This window comes from Malaya genurostris, chromosome 1 (assembly GCF_030247185.1).
Source record: "Malaya genurostris strain Urasoe2022 chromosome 1, Malgen_1.1, whole genome shotgun sequence".
Lineage (NCBI taxonomy): Eukaryota > Metazoa > Arthropoda > Insecta > Diptera > Culicidae > Malaya > Malaya genurostris.
Genome location: NC_080570.1, coordinates 35543312 through 35561200, shown reverse-complemented (window position 1 = coordinate 35561200; position 17889 = coordinate 35543312). Strand labels below are relative to the sequence as shown.

General features: G+C 39.8%; 4 protein-coding genes across 4 annotated transcripts in view; 2 read left to right on the top strand and 2 right to left on the bottom strand.

Annotated features, from left to right (window-relative positions):
* The first annotated feature begins 2296 nt into the window (after window positions 1-2296).
* Window positions 2297-3359, top strand: LOC131436969 (probable U3 small nucleolar RNA-associated protein 11). The gene is made up of 2 exons (XM_058605985.1): window positions 2297-3039; window positions 3108-3359. Exons 1-2 carry the CDS (start codon window positions 2485-2487, stop codon window positions 3315-3317), a joined length of 765 nt encoding a protein of 254 aa, XP_058461968.1. The 5' UTR covers window positions 2297-2484; the 3' UTR covers window positions 3318-3359.
* A 110-nt stretch (window positions 3360-3469) lies between these two features.
* Window positions 3470-5515, bottom strand: LOC131436960 (DNA-binding protein Ets97D). Its single transcript, XM_058605972.1, has 4 exons — window positions 5087-5515; window positions 4043-5013; window positions 3869-3982; window positions 3470-3813 (listed from the first exon to the last, which is right to left on the bottom strand). The coding sequence occupies exons 1-4, from the start codon at window positions 5296-5298 to the stop codon at window positions 3521-3523; spliced, it is 1590 nt and encodes a 529-aa protein (XP_058461955.1). The 5' UTR covers window positions 5299-5515; the 3' UTR covers window positions 3470-3520.
* Window positions 5516-9128: 3613 nt separating this feature from the next.
* On the top strand, window positions 9129-12498 carry LOC131436952 (DNA ligase 1-like). The gene is made up of 4 exons (XM_058605959.1): window positions 9129-9310; window positions 9422-9491; window positions 10018-10692; window positions 10760-12498. Exons 1-4 carry the CDS (start codon window positions 9288-9290, stop codon window positions 11804-11806), a joined length of 1815 nt encoding a protein of 604 aa, XP_058461942.1. The 5' UTR covers window positions 9129-9287; the 3' UTR covers window positions 11807-12498.
* A 2651-nt stretch (window positions 12499-15149) lies between these two features.
* LOC131436936 (uncharacterized) overlaps window positions 15150-17889 on the bottom strand; it is a 73278-nt gene continuing 70538 nt past the window's right edge. Inside the window, exon 2 of the mRNA XM_058605941.1 lies at window positions 15150-16774. Coding sequence (XP_058461924.1) covers window positions 15756-16774 — 1019 coding nt within the window. The 3' untranslated portion in view covers window positions 15150-15755. The remainder of the gene's footprint in view (window positions 16775-17889) is intronic.

The window sequence follows — 17889 nt, the reverse complement described above, 5'->3', positions numbered from 1 at the left end:
CTAAGTCAGTTTCAAAACCTAGCTCCAGAATCTATGTTCCGAATTTACTTTCAGTGTGCAGATTTTTTAAGGAATTAAATTCTGGGTCATAGGTCAGTCATGTGGTTATAATCCTTAGAACCGGAGTAAAACTGTTGTACCCTATTTTATCACAATTCTTTGATTGAAATTCGTACAATCAGTGAAATAACACGACTCTTTCAATGTGATGACAAAAGCCCTACAAGCGGATTTAATTCTTTTCTAGAGGTATTTCTTCTTTGGGAATACCTACTTTGCCTTCACAGCTTCACTAAGTAAGTTACAAGTGAGTTGAACCCTTAGATTATTTTTGAATTTTCTCGGATCCCACCAATGTTTACAAAAGGAAATTTTTTTTACCGGATATCTGTTCAGCCAGTATGTAGAAATACACTGTTGTTATAAAATTATCACACACGTAACCATTCTCATTCCCGCCTGATATGTAGAAAATATTTATTTCCTCAATAACTGGATTGATTAATGTGAAACCAAAACAAAAAAAGTCGTAAGATTACTTTTCCCATAACCAACAAATTCTTAAATTGATCGAAGAATTATGTTACTGTGGGAAAATTTTCAAATATACTAATATAAGCACCATGGAGTTTCACCTAATTTTGACTTATGTTTAGCTTTCTGAGAAAATAATTAAAACAATCACTTCTTCAAATCTTTAGGTTGAATTTGAAATATTATTATTATAGCACAGTTCTGCGAAATATTGATATTCTGCGTTCTGCGATTGACATTTAGACAGCGCTGCAATCGTGTAAGAGTTCAACAGTCGGTATCCAATGTCTTCTGTGTTGACTTTTGGAGCAAATGTCGGCATAGTAGACACGCGATAGCGTGCAGACATGTGCTCGCGATTATGAAACGATTTCTCTTGCTGTTCTCTGAATATTTCTAATTTACCTTAAATTTTTCGGCATCCTTCCGTATTCATTTTGTTACGTACACTATCAGCTTTCCATAGTACCACTTCATACACCAATGGAAAATTTAGCACATTTTCTTTTTCGCTAACATATTCATTTGATTTTCTGCTGCCTTCTTATCGGTAGAATGCACTACAAAAAACTCACTGCTAAATATTACGAAAACTGCAGCAACTATTTTCGATTAGCGGCCCTTACACGTGACAATATTATTGTCAATCCAAAGTATTGTCATTACCGTCAATACAAATGGCTTGGTAACTTGAGTCCGCGTTTTTCGAAAAAATAAAGCGTTTGGAGCTTTAAATATTGCAACTGAATATTGTAACATTGAGAGAAAAGGTCATTGTACATATTAAATGTTTCCTCTCTGGAGAGAAAGTATTGTAGGATTGATGAGCAGTTTTGATTTTTTGACAATATTTTCGTCAATCCAATGAAGTTTCCACTACACGATCAAAAGTATTGTCAATACTCGTTGTATTGACAATAGCAGCCCTTGCACGTGACAATATTATTGTCAATCCAAAGTATTGTCAATACCGTCAATCCAATTGACTTGGTAACTGGAGTCCGCATTTTTCGAGAAAATCAAGCGTTTTGAGCTTAAAATATTGCAAATGAATATTAAAATATAGAGATAAGAGATTATTGCACATATTTAACAGTTTCTCTCTGGAGAGAAAGTATTGTTGGATTGATGAGCAGTTTTGATTTTTTTGACAATATTTTCGTCAATCCAATGAAGTTTCCATTACACGATCAAAAGTATTGACAATACTCCTTGTATTGACAATAATATTGTCTCGTGTAAGGGCAGCTAATAATATTGTCTCGTGTAAAGCTGCCCATTCGCAAACATGTGCACAATACGAAGCAAAATTCGCCATTTTTCACAAAAAAAAACTTTCCTGGCGCACAGATTACAGCAACGCAAACAAAAACTCAACCGAACCGCACGACAATTTTCACCGAGTCTCAACTTGACGAATGCAATCAACTGCGATTGTTGCGCTCGCCCAAGTGGCGAGCACAGAATTAAGCGCTAGTAATAGTTTTCGAGTTTTGCTTGTAGATTTGGTGCGTTCGTTTGAAAAAATAAATAAAACATCTGAATGCTTTCACATTCATTCACAAGAAAAGTTGGCTTGACTCGTCAAATACGGCTTCAAATGATTCCAAATTTAACAAATTATGAATGATTTGGTCTTCGAAACCATCGTTCGGCGTGATTTTAGAATCATGCGTATCTTTGTTTCGATGTTTTTTGGTTTTTCTGAAGGGAATAAAACATCGAAACAAAAATACGAATTATGTATTGGAACTGTCACCTAAAACACCCTCACTGAAAAGAGCGGCCAACGTTCTTTCTTTATGGAACGTATTATAAGGTTGTTAGGCTCTGAGTAGATCTACAATTGAATATTATATACTGTCATTCGATATTTAAACAGCCGTGAACCGTAAACCGAAACGTGTATTTGTTTTACTATTTTGTTTCCAATAAAATACTGTCCGAACCATGTCTAGCTGGAAAAAGGCAGGCAAATCGAACCAGAAGGTGCACCGGGAAAGAGCACAACCGGAGACCAGAGCCCATCTGGGATTGCTGGAGAAGAAACAAGACTACAAACGACGCGCCAACGATCAGCACGAAAAAGATGACACCCTGAAGCTGCTCCGGAAGCGGGCCTTGACCCGCAATCCGGACGAATTCTACCACCACATGATCAACTCGAAGGTACAGAAAGGTGAACATCGTGAGTTGAACCAGGAAAAGGACGAACATTCGCCCGCCCAGAAACGGCTGATGCACACTCAAGATTTGCGCTATGTCAGCATGAAGCGGGTCATGGAATCGAACAAGATTAGCCGGCTGCAGGCCCGACTTCACATGACGGATGTTGCCAATGAAACGACCAATAAGCACATTTTCTTCGTGGATGATGAACAGGAAGCCAGGGAATTTGATTTGGCGAAACGGCTGCAGACACATCCCAGTCTGATCGGACGAAAAACCAACAGACTTAAGCTGGAACAATTGGGAAAACTGGTGCTGAATGTAGAGGATGAAAAGGTATATTATTCGGTGTTTTAGAATGACGAATTTTTACCAGATACTAGTAATTGTGTTTGTTTAAATAGGTAATTCAAGCAATGAACGAAGAAAGGAAAAAATCCTACCAAGAATTACAGCGTCGTGTCGAACGAGAAAAAGAGCTCACTATCATTCAGCAAAAAATGGAACTGAAACGAGCTTTACAGGCAAAGCGTCTTCGAAAAGCAAAACGAGTTGTCAAGGGTACGAAAGACAATGCCCCCGTGTACGAATTCAAATACGAAAGGAAGCGGTAGGAATTACAACAACGGTTTGTGTTTTGTTCTTATCGAATAAATACAATTGATTGCTTGTTATACATTTCTGTGTAATGTTGTAAGCAGTAAAAAAATCTTGCTAACTTTGTTGGCAAGTGAAATTCAACGGTTCGATAAACTTTCTTACTTTTGTTAAAGAATAAAGTCAATATCGGATATGGAAGGCAAAACGTGTCTAAAACTTAATCAAAGTCCAAATCAAAATTTTTCAAATCAAACTGATCGCTGGCAATCGGGGGTCCTTCGTTGACGAGAGCAGCAAGTTCCGAAGCATCGTAGCCGATCAATTCCCGCAAATCGCAGACGAACTTGTATACGAACCGTTTACCGTGTACTTTGGAGATCATGTCCCCGTCGTAATAGTAACGTAGAGCACGCGACAGTTTCTCATAGTTCATAGTTGGCTTGTTTTTGCGCTCACCCCACAGTTGGGCAACCAGCTCCGGATTGCACAATTTGAACTCGCCTTCAGTTCCTAAGAAAAAAAGAGATAAAGTCGATCGACTTGCAAATAAAACTATCTTATTTACCAATCCATTGAATAACGGCACGATGCTCCTTATCGGTGAGGATCTCCAACAAAAATTGCCAAAGTTGAATCTGTCCATTATTACCGCTCCGATTGCCACAATAACTTGTCTCATCTAAAAAAAACATATTTTACAAGGCTAGGAAATTTCAACTAACAAAAAACCAATACTGACTTCCAACGCTATTCCGCGGAACCTTGCGCAGTATTGCCATTTCGTCGTAATCGTCACCATCTCCTTGCTTCTGCACAACCGCAACAAATTTGCACTTCCGTAGCAACTCCAGGTGGGTCCAGAACAAGTCACCCGGATCGTGCGGCACTCGCTGTTTGAATTCTCCGTGGTCCAAATCGCACAGCTCCTTTCCGCTGATGGTCCAATCTGGCAGTTTGATGTTGGCCAACTGAAACGTCCGTACGGCCCACTGGATCCAGTGTTTTACATGCGCCACCGTCCATTCGACCGGATCGTCCGGAATGTTCAATCGTTGCTGGTCACGTTTGAAGTTCGTGTCGCAAACCCAACGCAGTGCCGACTGGCCACCCTCTCCCATTTCGTCGTCATCGTCATCTTCGTCGTCGATTATCGCCGGTGAACCCATCACCTTCGGGGAATCTTTAGCCATTGAACCATTTCTGACAGGCAACTGTGCGGTGGCTTTCTCTGCGTTTGCTTCCGCATTAGCAGACTTGATAATTGCGGCCACTGCTGAAGCTGTTTCCAGCTCCTCTTTCGACGTTAATTGCAGTGGCTTTGAATCAATTGTTATAGAGTCATTCGAAACATTCGTTGAATTAGGTGAAGCAGAAGATTCTGAGCTTTGTTTAGTGGTTGGCTTTGTTTCCGTATTCGAAATCGTAGCAGCAGCTGCCGCTGCGGCTGCAATCTGAGCTGCGGCCGCGGCTTGTGCCGCAGCTAGTTCCAGTTCCTGCTGATAGGTTTCCAAAACCTCATCCGTTGGCTTCAAAACGTCAGCAATGTTGATACGTCTTTTCGCTGTTTGAACCTGAACATTAATCTGTACCAATCCTTCACCTTGGACACATTGATCAACTAAATTCTTGTGTGATTCTAGCATCTGAGTGTCCTGAAGCCAAAATTCATAATGCTTCAACGATACTCCAATGCGCTGTTCGACCAAGCCTCTGAAATACAAACAACAAAGTCATCAACAGTGAAAGTCATTTCCGGTCAATGACCCTTCGGCAAATAGCTGACCTTAGTGTCGACAAATTTTCCCGCAAATCCATATGAACCACGATTGTATCATCTTCTTCATCGGCGTCGTCTGCATCACCTAGAAATAATCCGTTCCCGTTGGCCAAAAATTCCGAGTTGGCAATAATTCCCAGTCCATCCTCGCCTAACTGAGACATATGATCCGGAAGTGGTAGATCCGCTACCTCCATTTTGATGTTGAGTGAATCCATTGCTTGCCACCGCGAGATTCACTTACAACTCTGATCAATTCGAGCAATTATCAATCCATAACAACTAACGAATATTTCTATTCAAAGATACCACTATTTTATTTTTTCTCGAAATTTCGAGAGAAAACAAAAACCAGCGAATAAACTGCAAACGACAACGAAACGATACATAAAAATGCACTTCACTGCTACCAGGTTCCCTGGCCTGTCATCCTTGCACATCGTCTGTCAGGATCGCATCGCACATCGCTTGGTTACCTTTGCACAGCGGTACAGATGAAATCCTGAAGGGAGATATTCGATTATTTCTGTTCCCATTAATCATGGTTGCCATATTGCATAGTTCGCTATTGGCACAATGACGCTGCCATGAAATGTAGAGGCGCTGCTTTTTTAGACGTTTTGCTTTCAGCAAGAGCTGGTGAATCGGTAGGAACATTTTTAATTACTTCACCTTTTTTAACGATTTCTTATACAAACAGGCAAATTCAGATAGTTAGTAGAAGTTGACGAAAATGTTTTTACTCTGAGATGGTCACGTTGATCTTGATTTATTGTGCGAAAACTAACGTTTATTTAGAAAGGAGCATTATGCTTGGTTCAATAACATTTTTCAAATGCTCGAAAATGACGAATAAAGTATTCAAAATAAAATGTACTCGATCGCTAAACATTCTAGTACACTAGAAATCAACATTACACTGTAACCCTCCTACACAGTAACTTTTCTTGGTTCCATTTTTTATTGGCAGGTGTCGCTATCGGTAATTCAGCTTTGCAACAATGGGCCGTATAGAAAAAAATTAGTAAAGTCTGTTGTTTGTAGTATCTTCTCAAAAACAAAGTCCACAGAGTATAACGCGGTTTGTTATGAATAAAAAACAAGTTCGAACATGGAGTTAATGCTACTTCCGAATTTAAGCATTTACTGCATAACGTATCGACACAGAGCCGGAAAAGCTGGCATAAGCATGCACAAAGCAAGAAACCTACTTACATCTGTAAAAATTCCACTTTTTTAATTTCTTCACTTTATCAGCAAACACACGAGTAGCAACTTCTAGAGCTACCTACCGAAAACTTGTTGTGAATATTACAGTTTGTAGCATGTTTTGACAGGAACGTAACCCACACGTAGCATATATTACCGAAATTCAAGCATGCTACGTTTTATTCATACGGCCCAATAATGTGCCAATCATTATACTGTGCAAACTATTCCGTCATTATTTACCACTGCCAACGCCATTGACGAGCGATGGTGAACTCATGAAACGATGTTTCTCGCTTCTGAACATATAATAAACAATCATTTTTTTTTTGAAAAAAAAAATATTTTTATATTATTTTCAGACCTTACAACATGAATTCTTAAGCGGTTCCATGTCTTTATAATCCAAAGTAACGGAAAAATGTCTGCAGTATTTATTTTAAGCCTATGATTCTGAAGACAAATCTCGGTAAAACGCTAACAAGCAGCATTAAAATTATATAGTTTAACAAAGTTTTATCAAATTTTAAAAACAAGTCAAACTAAGAAATGTTTATGAATATGGTAGTCACGTACCCAGAGGGGGGCCCGAGGGGCCATGGCCCCTCCCGAAATCAAAAACATATAATTATCTAGAAGGTCGCAGACATGTGTTACAGAAATAACAAGACAGTAAACGTAATGAAATGTAATACAATATCAGTTCCAGTGGAAAAGTTTAAAGTGTATGTTAAAAACACTTTTACGGGCACACCGATAATTACATTAGGTACATAAACAATCTTCAGTAACATCATTTTTTAATCTTTGGGCCCCTCTCGAAATGAAATCCTGAGTACGGGCCTGGTTGTCGTTGAACAGAAAGAAAACTTTTTTTGATTTTCTTAGAAAGAATTTTTTTTGGGCATGACAAAGAGAACAACGAATCATGACTTTCTCTGTGGGTAGACATGTACCAAGTGACTTATTCAATTTTAATAAATACTAGTAGAAGTCTCTAGTGTTAATTCATAAATCAAGAATAAAAACTTTAAGTTCCACAAAATCATACTGAAAATTATTATTAGATTATATTCCAGCCAAGTAGATAGTGATTTAAAATTCAAGAGTTTGAAAATTAGCTTTTTGCAAAGATCCTGCTCTCACATTTCCCGAACAAATCATTGACAACATCCTTTTTTGCGAACATGACACCCTCAGGCGAGTCCGCATTGAGTCTCGAACATAGAAGTAGGGGAGAGAAATGTTAAATTTATTCGCGCCAAAATAGCAGCACTGCACACCCGTAGGATTGATATGATATGTTAGATGTAATTCCGTGCGATGGCGTTGCTGAACTGAAGATTGATTTCGCTCCAAACTGGCAGAATCTGCTTTATGCTAAACATAATCCTGTTTCTTAAATCCCGTAATGAATAAACTGTCACTTTGATATAATTTTTCTGGAATATGTGTGTACCATGCTGTTTTAGATGGTTACAAACTAAGAATATCTTAGATTTATTTACTATTTTGAGTCTTTCGCTCAATGTAAAAAGTTTATGCTTTGGTTCATGTACTTTTATGTTTATCGTGAATATGCGGATAAAAAAAAAGAAATTTTAACTAATCAACCTTGAAGTTAATGCGGATTTTGCAAAAGAGCATGAGTTTTAAACAAAATTCAATGATTTATCATCTTTTAATATAAATCAACTTCGTCACGTATGAAACAGTGCAGGTGTTCCGAAAATTAGTTATAAAAGTCCTCTATTTTCTATTTTTATTTGATTTCAGTAAATGTTAAGGTTAAACATCAAAATTATGGACACTAAATTTTTCCTAATGCTAATTACATTTAAAAAAGAAGGAATAAATCCTATATTCCAGAACAAACGCGTCATAAATGTACTTTAAAACCATAAAATTGGTTATGAGTGAAACTGTCATCCGATGGACATTCACACACAATACCAGTTCGGTAACATAATTTAGATTGGCATTGATTATATCTGTCATAAATCAATTACGCTGAAGTCTTTTTTCATGCGAGTGTACGTACCGCATAAAAAACCGCATAACTCTGAAAATTTGCATAAAAAACCGCATAAAATAGACCTTAGTGTGCCAGGAATACGCAACAAAGTGAAACAAATTTTGGTTTTGGGAGTTGAAAAATCAAGCTAAATTTTGAGTTGTTTCGTTTCGCTGTATATTCATTCTGTACGCAGAAACCTGTCTATCAACTCATGACTGTACAGCATTATACCAAAATCATTGTACGGAAATCACATGTCTGTCAGCGGTATTAAAAAAGTTTAGGAGAGATTACGCAGGATTACCAAGTTAGGAAATGTTTAGCAGAGTAATTTCACAGGACTAGGACAACTGTGCAGGATTTGGTGAAATTATTTCGGTTTTTATGCGAATTTAGATGAGTTTGTAAAGTATCGTAACAATTCAAATCATAAAATTTTTCCATACATGTTTTCTTGGAAAACAATCAAATGTACAGTTTGCATATTGTTCGAAACACCACGTGTACAATGAATTCAATTTGGATCGTAGGAAATGAATTTTTTTGACAAGATACAATAAAATGTATTGTAACCTTTAGATCTAATTGGGAATCAATTGTTTATGCTGTAAATTCAATGGTTTATTTTCTTACTGGTATTTGTCTGATTTACTACAGGGATTTGATTCGCTCCTTGGTTTAGTAGAAAACCTGTGCCACAAAAACACTATACACATCGTGGCAACGTTTTTTTTTCAGTGTGACGATAATTTACAGCGGTACGCAACACTTGTCGATGTTTTTCCTGCTGTCTTTCATGTATATACATACTTCAAAGTTTCACTAACGTTCGTTTGTCAGTTAGCAAGGAAGCGTCCGATTAGTGTTTTCAATCCATTCTCTCGAAAAGTAATTTTAGTACCTATATTTCGGCTAAAGTTTTAGTTTTTACTATCAATAAAAGTGCAAAACAAGTACTTCGTATTTAATATTGTTACAAACATGTCGAAGAAAATTCCAGTTGTGTAAGTTGGCTTTTTTTTCTTCACAATGCAAATAGGCTGCGGCTTTTCCGATTGGATTCTTGTGTTTTTTCCTATGATCTTATTTTTTTTCACGCATCCTAATTGTCACAGAGTGGAAGCCGTTCTTCCGGAGGACAATATTCTCGCTACGCGGAGTGGAATCTGGCGAACAATTATGGATGTAAGTAAAACCGGCTTTTATTAGGAAATGCTCAGAATCACTGCTCATTAATTTATTTTCGGGGGTTTTTATTTTTTGATTCGATAACCGGCAAGATCTATTGAATTTTGGGAGGTACGAAAGGGCATATAGGCACTGCTGCACTGACTGAATTGGTTCCCCTTTCACACTTTTACAGGCCTTTGTTGGCCGTTTCCTGTCACACAATCGGCACTTTCCGGCGAGCGTTTTCAAATGTCCTCGCCACTGCCAGACAGTGATCGAGGAGCAATTGAAGATCTGGTTCCGAAAAATCCTACACGCCATCCGAAGCGTCGGCGGATGGCTCGAGCTGCAGCATCGCAAACGAAAGTTAGAGCAGGACGACCCCGGCGGCAGAAATCGGATCATTTCCGGTGAACCGGCTAGGGTAAGAGTTTTTTTTAGTTTAAATTGAAGCGGTGATTCTGACATTAGGAGGAAACAAAAAAAAACCATTGATTTTCTGTTACTGATTCTGGTGTATCTGTCAATTTTCCTTTTGTAGAAATATTCGAAGACGGGTGATACGAAAGATTTCAAATTCAACGATATTGACAAACTCTATGGTGAGCCAAGCGACGAGAATCAGCAGGCTAATGAAGTGGAGTCTAGTGATGGCGATGATTCGGATCAGGAAAACCGGGAAGAGATGAACAAACAGCTTTCGGTAGTTGTGGAAAAGAGAAAAAGACGATGGCAGCGGTCCGGTTTATCGAAACTGATGGAAAGTATCGAGGACCAGAGCCAGCAATTTAACATGCTGAGTCAGGAGAAGGTGGAAAACTGGCTCTCGAGTCAGTTCGACGGTATCGCTCGGGAAATGACACAAGGACAGGAAACCGTAATGACGGAACGAAACGAAGACGGAGACCGAATGCGATTCCATCGGAAGCAGCAGCTGACGGTTTCCACCAAGGATGACGAGGATTCGTTGTTTTCCGTTGACACTGCGAAATACATCCTATCGAATCGCGGGAAAAACAACAGCTACAGCAAAGTGCGGGTAACAACTACGATTCAGCAGTTTACACTCGCCACCAGAAACTCAAACGGCAAACTACACCCCAAGTTACATTCCATCAGCGCTTTCCCGGCTATTAACGAAGAGCATTTGCCATCGTTAGGAGTAAATCGCGCTGTAGCTAAATCGGATTCGGTTTTCGAAACCGCAGAAAGTCAGGTACTTCGAATAGCTTTGAATCCAGTTCGAGAGATTTTGTCATACTACAGTTTTCTTTTTTTTTCAGAGTTTTATGAACGATAGTGAACTGAAGCTGGCAATGAAGCCGTTGAAACGAACACCACCAGCGGAAGTAGATAAAAAAAGCAAGCGTAAGAAAGTTTTCAAGAAGACTATGAAAAAGCGGAGTAGCAGTCGGAAAGGTTCGAAATCTTCGAAAGCATCCAGTGCTTCGCGTGAATACGAACAAGCCCTGCAGAGCGGTGCTTGTGTCAAAAAAGTTCCATTGGTTAAGTCTAAGAAGAAGCAGATTCGCTGGATGGAGACCAGCTACTCGGAATTGAGCCCTCGAAACAATAAAAAAGACGATGACGCTGACAGCAGCAGTAGCAGCGAACCGGACGAAGTATTCACCAGATCGAAGGCAAAGCAAAAGACTCCACCGAAGCGGGAACTTCGGCGTCGGAGACGCACTTCCGAGTCCGATTCATCACCGAGGAAGAAACCGCACTCACCGCGGCAGAAAACCGCCATAGAACGGTCACTGGTGGCTCCCTTCGAGGCCATCTGTTTGAGTCCTACGAAAAAATCTCCCAAAGCCAGAGAGAGACTTGATTTCACAGCTCAAATTGATCAGACCACCAACATGACGGCTCTGTTCATGGCTGCGAACGACAAGATAACCAACTCGACCGAAATAAACAATGTGACATCCTGCTGTTCGACCTACATTTCGAACACCACTGCGATTCCCAGTCGCTCGTGGGGTCGGAACGATCAAACCCGCTGTCTGTTGGTCTACAAGCCACGCCAAATAGAACCGAACTGTGCGGCAGACGAACGAATTCGCATTACCGTCGATGATCTGGATCTCGCAAACGTCACCAAACCACGCCACCTGGAGAAGTTTAAAAAGTTCAACTATCTGATTCATCCGAATTCATCGGTTCGCTTCTACCCATCGGACTCCGAGGAGGACATACCCCAAACAGGACAGAGTACTGCCACTTCGATGACCGACGAGGACGAGAGTTTCGACGAGGATGACCCGATCTTGACCTTCAATCCACGCAACACCGACCGGCTCAACGTGATGGAAGTCCCGTTCAATTAAACTCACGGATCGATGTAAATTGTTGTATCAAGATTGCCAGTAGACATTTGACGCCTCAAGAAGTTTGGTGGTGTTTTGAATGCTCGGTTAGAAGCCCTTGTAGATCCCTCAGGACATTGTACATAACATTGCTCTTCCTTAAGTGTTTAAAGTTTGAACTATTATTTTTTACAGAAAATGCTTGTATTCTTTTATTTGCTCAATTCTGTTCCTTGGTTGGCTTAGTTAAAATGGGGTTATTTCATAGTTCAGCATCGTCCTGTTGTTTAAATTTCAAACGAATTGTAAAAATTACACCCTTAATGTTCAAAGCATTCCGGATTCTGGGATCTTTTAAGTGTTCAAATCCGCAATATACTTGTACTAACAGAGGTTAAATACTTTGAAATGACTCTTTGGCTTTGACTGTAACAGCAAATGGTCACCCGTTTACAGGTCAACCTTTCTATAGCGGAAGACGTTTCTAAGATGGTAGATCAACTCGGTACCGGTATCTACTGTCAGCAAATAATCTCACAGTAATCTCTTTCGCTAGGTAAATAAAGTACTGCTCTCCAAGCAGCAATATTCGTGTTTATGTAGTGTACCGAATAGTGGGAGAAAATATTTTCGATCAGTCTGGTGTAGGTCGAAACATAACTATAGACAGTAATTGGAATAAATCAGAACAAAATGGTTTTGACAGCATGGAAGCATTCATACTGTTGCACACAACTGAATTAGATAAGAATCCGAAAATGTCATTACTGTTTCTTTCTCAGGCAGTCTTTCAGCTGCCTACAGTACTAAAGTTGTTAATACAACAGAATGAACAAAAGTCTCTGTTTGTTTACAACCTCACTACTTGAACGGTGTTCACAGAAATGAACCGATACCGTGAAGCAATCCTCAACATACGCCGGGTGCGGGTTACTAATCGGTCTCGATACACTACAAGTTCGACGAGAAGCTGCACGTGCTTTCCTAGTAGCAGATGTTTTGAACGATAATATTGACCGGGCCCCGCGAAGTTAATATGAATGTCCGACTCCGTACTCTTCGCAACAGTATTTTTCTTCGAGATCATTCTCTTGTGTATCTGTAGGATTATATTTTGACTAGATTACTCGAAAAATATTTGTATATTATTAGAAATTATCATTATGACAATGTTGTGTCTGTTGATTATACCTAAATAAATAAATAATTTTTGACATTCGATGACTAATTCTTTGTATTGTATTATCAACTAATCACCTTACAATTGTTTTTTTTTTCATTATGTAAAACTAATCAAATGGACCTCTGTCTGCCGGGTTTGTTGAACGAAAAAAATGGCATTCGGTTCAACGGTCTGTTTCAAAATCGGCAAACGAAGGTCCCGTGTTGGCCTCCCGTTGAATGATTGATTGGACTTTCATTGGACCAATGATCCAACGTATTGGACCAATGAAGGACCACCGTTGAACGTTTTTTTTTCTAAGGGGGGGGGGGGCTACAAAAATTGTTTCAGTGACGGCCTCGCCTATATCTTATACCGTTTTCGTTTCTTGATCAGAGCAGCCCGAGAGTTTACCCAGAGTCGCCAAAACAACTTTTGATGAGTTTGTTTTAGCAACCTGGTGTCGCTCTAGATCGGACTCCAATCGCGTAGTTTCGCTCTGAAAATTTTCTCGGGTCGCACCACGCATCCATGCGAGTTTGTTTATTTTTTTCTTTTTTATATGAGTTGTTGTTTAGAGCGCGTACCACGTGTTCGTTTTACTCGGATTCAGAGTTGCCCGCGTGTAGGTTGTAAAACGAAAACGATATTAGTTAGCCGAGCGTTTTCATCTTTTCACCTTCGCTGAAAATGTCAAAGATTTCTATCGGTATGACAAACAGCTGGCAGCCACGTCTACCTCAGAAATCCTGGTGGATACGGTTGTATCGTTTAAGGTGTATGTGTGGTAACGCCGAGGCAGCTAGATACCAGAATGGCTACCAGCCATATTGTGCCCGCTGGCAGCCGCTAGTCAGCCGTTTGGCAGCCAAGCTAATGCGGGTCCAAGTTCCCGCATACGCATGGCTGCCAGATGGTTGACTAAACGCTGCCAGCTGGTAAAATATGGCTGGCAGACATTCTGGTGATCGACTGCCTCACCGCTGCCAGATATACAACTCAAACGATACAACCGTATCCACCAGGATTTTTCCACATTGAAATCCTTGACATTGACGCTCGGCTAACTTAGATACTGGCGACTTTGTTTTGTCAAATTGGATTTGACAACCGTCACTGAATCAATTTTGGTAGCCGTCTGGTGGCCATGGCTGCACAGGTAGCCAAAACGCTATGCGGATTTATTTAATTGACCGTTACAATCACCCCGATTCGATATTTCGGTATATTTTTTTATCGAGCAAATACAAAAGCAACACTATCTCGAAATACAGAATAGGGGTGAATGACAAATTTGTTATAACCGGAATAATTATACAATGATCAATCAAAGTCTTGGCATTACACTCCTTTTGTGGAATTTGGCCTTTCTGTTACAACAGACTTCGCAGCGCAGCCGATTCAAAGCTTACAGAATCATTGCATGGCTAGTTCTACGATACTACTGACAACTAAGAAGACACTTTTCAGAATGGGGATCGAACATACGACAACCGGTTTGTAAGACCAGCGTCTTATGCATTGAACCGCCAACCCGGTTACTACAATGATACTTTGCATTAATTGACGTCTTTGACTTCAAAACTTCGTGCTTTATTGGACACATAATCGATTTTAACTGTAAAAATAAACTATTATAAATAAAAACAACTCTAAAAAAATTTGACAAACATATTTGTTGAAACTTTCATTGAACAAACAAATAATACTTGTCGCTAGAAAATATTATCTGTTGAATTGCTCTCAATTCACCAGACGAATTTTCTTTTTATTCGTTCTAGTGGTTGAGATAAAAATGCTTTCAATTTCAATATAACAGACTGCAAAGGGGTTCAAACAACTACACGCTCGTTCATGGTTACTCTAAAGTGAGAAAAGTTTCACTTACTTTCGCTAAAAGTGAATCTACTTTATAGTAAGTAAAGTTAGATTTACTCACTTCTAAATCGGGATTCGGATATACAACTTCCTTGAAAGACTAAAAAATGAAAAATTAACCCGAATGAGCAAACATTTACCCAATTTTCGTTTAACAACTTTATACTTACCTTTCTCAATCAAATTAACGGCATTACTACTATGGCTCTGATATTAGCCACCCAATTTTTTTTTAATAACGGAAGCTTATCAACCGAACCGCATCCGGGAATTTTCCTTCAATTTCTTATTCCGAATGACCGCATCAGCAGCAACAGATTGGTATAATATGTATTTATATATTTTCTGCAGGTAAATTGAATGAAAAGTGATTGGAAGACTTACTCGATATTGTCTTTTGATTGATTATACAAAAACTGCCGTTGTACATTTTCTCTTCTAGAGAAGTCGGAATGAGGCACTTTTGAATTTATTAGTGACACCGAAAAACCAAAAAAAAAAATGATGGAAAATTATTTGCACTGGGAATGGATAACGACTAACGTTTAAGGACGAGTAAACACTATGAAGTTGATGAAAAAAAAAATTACACATGTTTCCTCAACAGTCGTTAATTTTTGTTCTAAGATCTTATGTCTAATATACAAGGCATTGCTTTCTTCGAAAACTACCAACCTAAATGTATATATATATTAACCTGTTTCTCTGCTATCCTCAAATATATTCGAAAAAGTGATAAAGTATTATATTAGAAAAAAAAAAACATCTTATTCAATTATACAATTGTGACTAGTTTCGTGATTGTATCGCTTTTCTCATTTCGTCTTCGCCGCGGTATTCACGCGGTGTCCGGGTAGCGTCTATTTACAACGTGTTCTGTCCCTGCGACTAGGAACGTAGTACGCGTGATGGAATGATCACCAGCTGGCCCTACAACTCGGTCGTGATCTCGTCCTGCGGTCGGAATCCAAGTTTGAAGAACTCGTCCTGCAGCCAAAGTGAGCTGTCGTTGATGCCCGAAGTGGAGAGATAGGATCGTACGTGATCGAACGTGTCCCCAAACGGATTGCTAGTGTTTCCAGTAACATGTGACGAGGATGACCGTTCATCAAACTCGTGCAGGCTGATAAGCGAACCCAGGAAATGGTTCTGCTCTCGATGATTACTGCTAGCCGATTCCGGTTGTAGCAGGTTGCGTTGATTCTTGACACTCAAGCTAGGCGAGGTGTCACTTTCGTTGGCACCTGCCGAACTACTGCTAAATTTACACTTGAACGTGGAATGCTCGCTGGCTCCCAACCGGGGGTCCGATGTGGACGATGGAATCGATGGCTGCTGAAGGAATTCGATCAACTGTGTCAGTTCGGGTTTGTATCGATCGAGAACCTTCTCAGCCCACACGTACAATCGCTGCCAGTCGTGCGGTGGTGAACTAATCAGTTCGATCGGTTTGTTGAGCAAGATGAGGATTTTAGCCAAGTCACGAACCACCGGATGATAGCTGGCAGCACCGGCACTATCGCCCGCCAGATGGAGCTTTCGAATCTGTCTTCGTGTGTCGTTCAGCATCTGGAGGAAACATTCTGCCTGCGGGCGCAGTTCATCCAACTGTTTGAGAAACTCTAACCGATCGATGTTATCATCGATGAAGGTTTCTCGGTACTTTTTGCGTTTCTGTTTTCGCCGAATGACGGCCATGGCGGCTACGATGAGGGCAATGCACAGCACAGCACCGGCCGCGATGCCGACCACAGCCGCCAGGAAGGATCCGGAAAAGCCAACCGGATAACAAACGCGACCCATAAACTCGGACGTCGTAGACCACTGGGCAACGTAGCCGCCGGGACAGTCGGTGACACACTCGCGGGTGTCCGTCCGCAGCAGGTCGGAACATTTGACACAACCGCGCTCGTTGCAGCGAACGCACGCCGGGTGCAGTGTGGAACAGTCTGAAAAGGTAAAGAGAAACGAAGATTCGTTAACTGTGTAACGATATAACAATTCGAACATAAAAGTTTGTGCAAAAAAAACATGGATGAACAAAAAATGTTGAAACGTGAAATTTATGATGATTAGTTTATAAACGTATAGAAAGGGAATAATCGCAGTAGTCTTTTGCGTTGCACGCAAACTTTTATTTTTGTGGCTGTCAAAGTTTCAGTAAAGGGTTTGTTTATGTTTGTTCTTCAGTGAACTAAAATGAATTTGGGCGCTTATTAACAATCCGATTCCGTGTTTCGATCGAATCCGAATGTGTCGATAAAGTTTGAGATTTTCGTTTTGTATTTTAAAGTGAATTTCTCCATACAGACTGTCCAAATCGGAAATCGGTCGAGGTAAAAAATCGGAATAAAAATTAAAACAACAGAAATCTACTGAAATTTTGGAGTGTTGATCATATGAGTAATAATCATTTGCTTAGGGTCTCGTTAAATTATCATATTGTACGCTTTCGGAAAGCACTACGTAATAATAAATGGGCCATGGATGTGCGAATTGAATAACACCATTCCTTCTCACTTAGGTCTGGGCGAAAGGTCCATGTGAATCGATGGTCTCCTGAAAAAATCAATAGGTTACATGTTAATTCTATACCAATCAGTTCGCTACGGTGAGACCGCATACATAGTAATTTGTTTGATTTATTTTCCTAAAACACTGGTAGCTTTGTGAAATTGTTAAACAGTTTTTGCAAATTAAAGAGTTATGATAAGAAGGTGTTACAGATTAAAACAAAGTTTCAGTGTTGTTTTACTTATGTAGTGTTTTATTGTTAGCATAAAGCGAAATTTATTAGTTAACCGTTTTGTAATGAACACTCAATAGATGAAATTGTGTTCGAAAATTGAAAAATAGCTCACCGCAGTTTCCGCCCAGCAACATCCTAGTATAGGAAGTAAAGATAGTATAATTGATTTGCAATCGCCCATCACATTAATCACTTAACCGCTCCGTTGAACAATTATCCTTCAACACTGCAATACCCAACACCAAAGATGTATTCCCTTGTTTACGCATCGTTGACTGACATCGGCAGATCGTAAAATAGCGATGAAAGTGCGCC

Coding starts and splice junctions, on each gene's coding strand:
- LOC131436952 (XM_058605959.1), top strand. CDS start 9,288: ATGTCGAAGAAAATTCCAGTTGT. Junction 9,311..9,421: donor TCGAAGAAAATTCCAGTTGT/GTAAGTTGGCTT, acceptor TAATTGTCACAG/AGTGGAAGCCGTTCTTCCGG. Junction 9,492..10,017: donor TCTGGCGAACAATTATGGAT/GTAAGTAAAACC, acceptor TTCCTTTTGTAG/AAATATTCGAAGACGGGTGA.
- LOC131436960 (XM_058605972.1), bottom strand. CDS start 5,298: ATGGATTCACTCAACATCAAAATGGAGGTAGCGGATCTACCACTTCCG. Junction 3,983..4,042: donor TCCGCGGAATAGCGTTGGAA/GTCAGTATTGGT, acceptor TGTTTTTTTTAG/ATGAGACAAGTTATTGTGGC. Junction 3,814..3,868: donor TGCCGTTATTCAATGGATTG/GTAAATAAGATA, acceptor TTTTTTTCTTAG/GAACTGAAGGCGAGTTCAAA.
- LOC131436969 (XM_058605985.1), top strand. CDS start 2,485: ATGTCTAGCTGGAAAAAGGCAGGCAAATCGAACCAGAAGGTGCACCGG. Junction 3,040..3,107: donor TGAATGTAGAGGATGAAAAG/GTATATTATTCG, acceptor TTGTTTAAATAG/GTAATTCAAGCAATGAACGA.